The sequence below is a fragment of the Frankliniella occidentalis genome, unplaced genomic scaffold (assembly GCF_000697945.3).
Source record: "Frankliniella occidentalis isolate FOCC.00 unplaced genomic scaffold, Focc_3.1 Scaffold5, whole genome shotgun sequence".
Taxonomy (NCBI): domain Eukaryota; kingdom Metazoa; phylum Arthropoda; class Insecta; order Thysanoptera; family Thripidae; genus Frankliniella; species Frankliniella occidentalis.
Window position 1 is genome coordinate 3,564,391 of NW_026267135.1, and position 7,934 is coordinate 3,572,324.

The 7,934-nt window shown below is 40.1% G+C and overlaps 2 protein-coding genes across 3 annotated transcripts; one reads left to right on the forward strand and one right to left on the reverse strand.

Moving 5' to 3' along the window:
* Positions 1 to 54: 54 nt before the first annotated feature.
* LOC113214465 (uncharacterized) lies at positions 55 to 4,730 on the reverse strand. The gene is made up of 15 exons (XM_026433834.2): positions 4,154 to 4,730; positions 3,943 to 4,052; positions 3,637 to 3,844; positions 3,400 to 3,557; positions 3,251 to 3,289; positions 2,962 to 3,166; positions 2,735 to 2,884; positions 2,011 to 2,130; positions 1,883 to 1,936; positions 1,746 to 1,796; positions 1,508 to 1,609; positions 969 to 1,055; positions 823 to 888; positions 328 to 663; positions 55 to 235 (listed from the first exon to the last, which is right to left on the reverse strand). Exons 1-14 carry the CDS (start codon positions 4,545 to 4,547, stop codon positions 413 to 415), a joined length of 1,995 nt encoding a protein of 664 aa, XP_026289619.1. The 5' UTR covers positions 4,548 to 4,730; the 3' UTR covers positions 55 to 235; positions 328 to 412.
* A 32-nt stretch (positions 4,731 to 4,762) lies between these two features.
* Positions 4,763 to 7,928, forward strand: LOC113214463 (uncharacterized). Of its 2 annotated transcripts, XM_026433833.2 has the most exons (4): positions 4,763 to 5,003; positions 5,093 to 5,173; positions 5,258 to 5,505; positions 5,785 to 7,928. In XM_026433833.2, exons 1-4 carry the CDS (start codon positions 4,897 to 4,899, stop codon positions 7,767 to 7,769), a joined length of 2,421 nt encoding a protein of 806 aa, XP_026289618.1. In that variant the 5' UTR covers positions 4,763 to 4,896; the 3' UTR covers positions 7,770 to 7,928. The 2 variants fall into 2 exon arrangements, with proteins under 2 accessions (XP_026289618.1, XP_026289617.1); XM_026433832.2 differs by having other exon boundaries at positions 5,258 to 7,928.
* Positions 7,929 to 7,934: the final 6 nt, after the last annotated feature.

The following is a 7,934-nucleotide window of genomic DNA, read 5'->3' on the forward strand; positions in this document are numbered from 1 at the left end:
CCTCCCCCCCCCTCGCCGCACAGGTAGGTACACAGCGAAAAGAAACGCAGAAAATGGAATTACAATATTTTTATTGTGGATTTCAAAATATACATATGGACAAAGCAAGAATATACAAAACATACACAATATACATATGTACAAAGCAAGAATATACAAAACATAAGACACACAAAAATTACTCACAGTTACGGCATTTGGCAATTTCTTGACGCCATAAATGCCCTAAAGTTCACTGCAAACAGAAGAAATTAAAATATTAGAAAACTTTTAGTACATATAAAGCACATTTGGAATATCATGCTTACAAATAAATAATGAACATACTTATTTCAGCGGGAGTTAGCTGTAATGAGGTTGAAGGCATGGCTGTGAAAAAAAAAGGAACAAAATATTAGTAAATTTACGAGGCTTAACAATTAACATACCAGGCTGGCAGTGGGTGTAGCCCCATCGCATTGGTGGGCAGTTGGGCAGCTGAGCAAGAACATTGTTGTGGTGGACTGGTGTTTGAGGACCTGTTTGTGGCAAAAATTAAAATATTCTTACATATGTAACTCTTGAAAAAAAACATACCACAGTTGTAATCTTGTGTGTTGCTGGAAATGGCTCCAGGTGCGTGGTTGGGATGAGGTCCAGGTTGGTAGCTGGGTGGGGCCATCCCTTAAATAAAGAGAGGAACAATACATTAGTACAACAAGTTTAAGTCATCGCAGTGAAGAGCAGTAAGCAGGTGAGCAAGACCATCGCTGCAGTGGGCTGTTGGCTCTGTGGCCATAATTAAAGTATTCGTACATTTTCAATGTTTAGAAAGAAACACACCTGAGTTGGAAGTAGCTGTGTGGCTGGGGTAATGGGGTGCAGGTGGGCAGCTGGGTGAGTCCACATCTGTAAAACAAATTGAAATATTAGGGAATTTTACTTGCTTTAAGATACATTTGGGCAGTCGTGGACAAAAATCAACTTACCAAGTGCAGGTGTATTCTTCTCAAATTGTAACAGTTTGGGATGGTGGTTAAGTCTTTGTGGCAGCAAGGGGGTATACACCTTGTTACCTGTGAGACAACAGATTTTAGAAATGAAAGAAACTGATTTCAGTAGCAGGATAATGTTTAAGTCCAGTAAGTCTGCTTAACTTAAACTCGTGCAAGTTTTAAAAACTTTACACTAAAATTAGAATGCTTAAGACATACAGGTAATGTTTAAGACATCCAGGTTACGCTTTGAGTCAATTGACATCTTTTCAAGATTTGCAAAACTTTATGGGTGATGAAAGTGACATAGACATATTTTGAATCAGTTGGCACTTCCAAAATTAGACCCATACCTTAAAACTTTGTTTCGGAAATATTTTCATTTCAGAAATTTTGACAGAAATTCCTGAAATTAGACTCTGTTATGGACTAATTGAGGTAGGTACTTTGTAGGTATTTTGTATGATATGGCATGTAACAATTTATGATGCACGATTGTCATAAAACTGAAATGAGCTTGCAAAGGGACTTACTTCCTGATGGTGGTTGTCCTGGTGAGCAGGTACTTAATGATGGTGACTGCAACTGATGGCAGTCACTGTCACTCCCTCGCAGCAACCGCTCACCCAGTTCCTCTATAATCACAAAAAGTTACATTACCAACAACTCAGTGTAGTGCACTTTGCACTTTGGTCGGTTCCCTTGCAAACTTGAGTAACCGCAAATCAAAAAAATATTATTCAGAAAGACACTTTGATGTCATCAACTAACCGGCAGCTGTTGTGTATGGCACAGCCAAGGAATAGTCTGCTCTGGTGTGGTCTGGAAACAAAACATTCCACAATTAAAAAGCGTACAATAACAAAGACATAAGTTTAATTAGGATACAGTAACATGATAGGTCATACCTGTCATCTGAAGTGGTTTATCAAAAGTGGCAATTCTATCTTCAAAGTTCCCATCTGAAAAGGGGTAAAAGTTAGTACACGGATTTTCTTTTGCCAGTGTGAAATACTGTAACAAAAATTTTACATACTTTCTAGAGACTTGCTCCTCTGCAAGATGGAACTCTCTTCATCTTCCCCTGCACCAAGCTGAGCAGTAGTATCACTAGTGGCTTGCTGCTCCCGTACAGTAGTCGTAGCTGGCTGCTCTCCTGAAAAGAAAAGAAAGATTTCAGATCACAAATTGAAGTGACATGAATTTCATATAATTGCCATGGAGTTGAGAAATACTGCTTGGCTCCCCAGTTTGTTTGTTTTTAGAAGAGGAAGGCAAGGTGGGTGAAGAACGTTTCATTAGAGAGTTAACCAATTAGGTACCCCCACAATGTCTTGTTCTTAGTGGTCATTCTAGACAGAAATCTCGGAGACAAGCTGGGATTAATGTTGGGGTTTGAGTTACTCAGAAAGGGAAAGTGTAACACTAATTAATAGAGCCCAACTGACGACCAATAATATATTTTTCTTGAAGTAATAATAATGTTTTAATTAGTTATGAAGCTAAAAACCATAAATTGGTAATCAAAGCTAATCAAATTTGTATTATTTGTCATCAGTTGGGCTCGTTTTAATAGTATAACATTTAACCTTTCTTAATAACTTTAACCCGAACAAAAATTCCACTTTGTCTCTGAGATTTCTGTCTGGAAAGACAGCTAAGTAGACATTGTGGGAGCACCCATAAGATGTGGCAATTTTTGGGAATAAATTGGCCAAAATATAAGGTGAACTATTTCAACAGAATCCACTGCAACTCACCAGTCTCCATAAGTCTCTTATTATTGGGTCCATTCTCTAAAGCTGACTGCTTCCTCTTATTATTTTTTCTCTTATTTGAGATCATCATGTTAATGTGGTTATTATACATCTTAAGACATCCAGGCTCTTTGAATGTCTCCCGGCAGTAATCTGCAAATGAAAAATAAGTTACTTTTCAGGACACAAAAATAGATTGAAGATGATATATTACCAGGTGGAATACGTACTGTAAAGAGCAGTGTACAGTCTCTTATCAATTCCTATACTATTCCCTGTGCCAACAGCTGTGAGGTGTTCCAGATCTGTTCCATAAATGTTATTTAGCAGCTTGGTGGTATAGATGGCCCAATTCGATTCGTTGTGAAGCTCACATTTCAGTAATGTTGCCAGGGTATGTGGGACATACAGGGACCCATTACCAAAAAGATCATGCTGGAAAAGAGAGTTGTGAATGTATAATAAATTATTGCTACATTGGCTGTGCATGAGGCAATACCTAAAAGATTATATTCTCACCTCAGAGGTACTAGTCTTCACAAACCAGGAATCAGGCAACTGAAATGTGAAACTACTTTTAGACTTTGAAATATTAACTGCAAAAGTCCTATCCTAATGACAGTGCTACGTCGGCTCCATGAAATGGAGGCTGCACAATGATGGCTTACTTGGCTTATTTTCTTCCTTTGCGTTAGAGTTTTATCGGCAAAACTGTTGAAGAGTCCTTTCATGACCTCGCACATCCACTCAGAGTCTGGAATCCGAGGCACATTTTCTTCAACAGTTCGAATCAAAGCTTCCAGGAATTTCAAGGCCTCTTGGTTTACTGACAAGAAGGAAATTAAAATAGTTAAACAGTGGTCTTTGAAAGGTGTTAAACACAGCAAAATCACTGTTAGACATACCATGGTGACCCACACCGTTAGCATACAACTTAATTGTATCTTGATAGGAAACTAGTCCAAAGCGGGGCTCAAAGGACATTGTGCGCTGAGGAACCATAGCCGGAGGGATCACAGATTCATGGCAAACATTTGTGGCATTGAGGACATTGATGCCTTCAGTCCTTTGGTTTTCCTTCATCTGTTTGGTAACAATTCTTCTCCTCCTGGCCTGTTGACAAAAAAAGGGAAATCATTAAAAGCATGGTAGACATTGATGGTGTCACTCTTTTCGAAGTGAAGCTCTGGTTGTTGACTTTTTATCCTTACATGTTCCTTCTTTGCTGCTATGAGGTTTGGGTTCGTGACCCTCTCGTATTCTGTGAGGATGTGCCCATCGATAGCACTTAAACAGATTTCTTCAAGAGAAGCCGCGTCATCTGCAGAACATAGAATTTGTGTAAATATTTTGAAGTCTGCATGCCGCTTGAGGTTAGGTTCACATCGCACAAGGCGAAAGTCTAAGGAAAAGTCGACTTACCTGCTCCCTCCTTGACCTTTGCTTTGTGGGAAATTTTTTTCTTCTGCTCATCCGTGTAAGTCAACGGCACAAGAGCATCAAATTTCCGATACTTCTTTTGAATGTGTCTACCTGGGAGCACATCGCTTTCCCCATAGTCTTGCCCAACTAATGGCAACCAAAACACAAGGAAGAACTTGCACTTTATCAGCCTCTCGGCGTTCAATTCTGCCTGGGTTTTAGGAGCGTTGGAGGAGGATTTCTTACCAGCCATGGCACTTACAAGGAAAATAGCAAACGGTCTCAGAAAAACAGTGACTGCTGCGAGCGACGAGCGAGTGGTGTGGAAAGGAAAAATGTAAACATCGTCGGGCAAACGGAACAGGAACATGGCGTCGTGGTCTGCCTGTGCCATCTTCTTACTTTCGTTCTTCGCCGTGACCGATAGAATTTTATGAAATATTCATTATGGCACTGCCTATCCAGACTTAGAGCTTGGGCTGAGGAAAGAAGTATTTTTTTCAATTAATTATTATTGTCATTTTTGTTATTCAACTATTCGTGACAGTATAAACGGCTGAAAGAGGCCGTTAGACTCGAGCTATCCACTAGCCATTCGAGATTCGAGTCTCTACCGCCCTCCTCCCTCTCCCTCCCCTCCCCCTCCCTGGCGTCATCATGTAAACACACGGCAGTACTTAGGCCTCTTTTAGTTAATTCCGTCTGAATTTGCTGGATAATTTGTTGTCCCGCTATCTATCATTATGGGCAAAAGGCAATGTCCGCCTTGTGAGCAGGGCGAAAGAGCTCACCGGATGGTGCGTCGTGTCCTGCGAAAACAGGTCGAAGGAGATGTGGCTGCTGCTCGCAGGTTAATGAACGCCTAAATGTTATTATAATTGTTACTTATCTAGAAGCTTCTGCCTTTACTCTAATGTTGTTTTTTTATATTGCTTACAGAATGCAGGAGGATGTAGGAGTGAACGAAGATGTAGAGGAGGTACCCGGGCCAGCTGCTTTGCAGAACGAAGAGAACAACAGGTTATGTCTGAATATTCTCTTTTAATCTTATTAGGTGCTTAGATTTTCGCTTGTCTCATCGTTTCTTTTATGTTTCTTTTCCAGGATTGATGGCAATGTCAACATGGGATTGGAGGAGGGGGAGATAGTTGGATATGTCCAGGGAGACGCTGAAGTTCTGAATGAGGTTGGTCGGAGGGCAGCTCATCAGCCTATTGTTGAACCTGCTCAGGGGATCAACAACCCTCCCCAGCCTCAAGCTCAAGGTGCGAGAAATCTCCCCCCTAATGACAACGAAGGACCAAGATTGGTCAACGACAACAATCCTTACGACAATGAGGAAGAAATATCAGGTGATGATTTTTCGGATGAAGAGGAAGATGACAACTTTGGAAACCAACGTCTCTACAATGGGGCTCCAATTTATGTCAGAGACAGTATGATAATGGTGTTGAATCTCATGTTGAACCACAATCTTACACGTTCTTGTGTAGAAGATTTGCTACAGTTAATCAACTTCCATTGCCCCCGTGCTGGATTGCATCGCCTGAGCTACTTCAAGTTTAACAGGTTCTGCGCAAGCTCAAAGCTTGAAATGAGAAGGAAATTTTACTGCTCTTTCTGTTTTACAGCTTTGGCATCAAGAGAAGAATTGTGCCCAACTTGCAGAGAAGAAAAGGAGAAAGCATATTTTGTGCAGCTGCCCTTGTTACCCCAACTGCGTGAGTTATACAAGCGGCCATCATTTTACAACAGTCTGCAGCATAGGCATGCGAGGGTGAGAGAACCTGGTGCTCATTACTTTGAAGACATATATGATGGTAGTGTTTATCAAGAGCATGTACAAGGTGGGTTCTTAAATGACCGTAATAATATTTCACTCACTTGGTACACAGATGGTGCTCCAGTATTTAATTCTAGAAACTACAGTATTTGGCCTTTTATGTTTATGATTAATGAACTTCCATACAAAATGAGAACTCGTAGGGAAAATTACTTGATGGCTGGCCTGTGGTTTGGCCCTCACAAGCCAGCAGTAAATATTTTTCTGAGATCATTCCTTCCTGATCTAAGAAAATTGTTCCGTGGAGTAGATTTCACCATTGCAGATTTAGGTGGAAATGCAACCAGGGTGAGAGCAATGGTATTGGCTGGAGTTTGTGATACACCTGCAAAATCCTCATTCTTTAATTTTAATGCTCATAATGGTTACTACGGCTGTACTTTTTGTGAAATAAGAGGTGCTCAGGTTCATCTGCCTGCTCGAGATGATCAACCTCAGAAGCGCAAACATGTGTACCATTACCAGGAGCTGCTCTCTTTGCGTTCAATTAATACTTATGAGCAATTGGCAAGGGCAGCTGTTGATTCTCCTGATCCTGTGCTTGGAATTAAAGGCCCTACTGCCCTTCACCTCTTCATGCCAGATTTTTTAAAAGGGGGTGCTATAGATCCAATGCACCTTGTGACTGGGGTATCTCGCAAGCTGCTGAAGATTCACTTTGATTCAAAGTGGTCAAGGGAAAGATATTCAGTGAGGCACCATATGGGTGAAGCTGACCGGCTGTTACTACTGATTAAACCTCCTAGGTTTATTCATAGGAGGGCTCAATCTCTAGAACTGCTTCATCGCTGGAAAGCTTCTCAACTTTTTGCTTGGATATATTACTATTCCATTCCAATTTATAAACAAATTTTGACCCCAGTTTACTTTTTTCACTACCTGAAGTTTGTTGAAGCAGTTTCACTTTTGAATTCTAATGTGGTGTCAGCTGCAGAGATAAATAGAGCTGAGACGCTTCTCAAGGAATTTGTCAGAGACTTTGAGCAATTGTATCACATTAAACATTGTTCTATTAACATTCATTTACTTTTACATCTACCAGATTGTGTTAGGCGTCTGGGTCCTTTATGGGTGTACAGTTGCTTCCCCATGGAAAATTTGAATGGATTAATGCTTGCGAATATCCATGGAAAAACTTCTGTTGACTCTCAGTTATGTAATTCATTTTGGAAAGTACTTTGTCAAAACCGACGATTGCATGAAATTCCAGATGGTGAACTTAAAGAATTCATTACAAAGCGTAGAAAGTCTGTGAAAATACAGGATCGGGTTTTTCAGGGATGTTACAGTGTAGGAGATTACAGCGAAGCTGTTGCCAATGATCAAATTTTTGTTAATGCCTTGAGGGAACAACATGGCAATGATGGCCCTGTGTCACTCTACTTCCGTCTTCTTAAAGACAGATTACTGTATGTGGCTGAGCGTTATGAACGTGATCTTGCCAGCAAATCATCATATGTCATGTATGATTACCGTGGGACTATTTGCTATGGAATGATTGAGTTATTTATTCGTACACCGTGCCACTGTGGAGAAGCAGTCTGTTTATGTGTTACTCGGCATTTTGCTGTAATTCGTCAGTTCCAAATAGTAGATTATTTTAGAATACCTTACTATGCAGATTTCCCACTAAAACACATTCATCGTGTAGTGCAAGGTAATAATTTGCATGTTGTTCCTGTGCAACATTTGAAAACAGTGTGTGTTTACATACCAGTATATAATCAAATATTCCTAGCAAGACCTTTAAATTTACATGAGTTAATAGAATGACCGTTTTTATCTTTTCTGCTAGTACTTTTAAATTATCCATTTAAAATGTTGACTAGAATGTATTTTGTGAAGGTTGTTTGCAAACTGTGATTCTTTTTTTAAAAATAAAAAGAGTCACATTGTGTGTATTCACTGCCTTCAGTTTTCAGCTATCCCTTTTAACTG

Excerpts from the sequence above, each read along its gene's own strand:
- LOC113214465 (XM_026433834.2), bottom strand. The coding sequence starts at position 4,547 with ATGGCACAGGCAGACCACGACGCCATGTTCCTGTTCCGTTTGCCCGAC. Across the intron at positions 3,167-3,250 it reads TGAAGACTAGTACCTCTGAG|CATGATCTTTTTGGTAATGG; the intron begins GTGAGAATATAA and ends TCTCTTTTCCAG. Across the intron at positions 2,131-2,734 it reads TAAGAGACTTATGGAGACTG|GAGAGCAGCCAGCTACGACT; the intron begins GTGAGTTGCAGT and ends TTTTCTTTTCAG.
- LOC113214463 (XM_026433832.2), top strand. The coding sequence starts at position 4,897 with ATGGGCAAAAGGCAATGTCCGCCTTGTGAGCAGGGCGAAAGAGCTCAC. Across the intron at positions 5,004-5,092 it reads GATGTGGCTGCTGCTCGCAG|AATGCAGGAGGATGTAGGAG; the intron begins GTTAATGAACGC and ends TATTGCTTACAG. Across the intron at positions 5,174-5,257 it reads CAGAACGAAGAGAACAACAG|GATTGATGGCAATGTCAACA; the intron begins GTTATGTCTGAA and ends TTTCTTTTCCAG.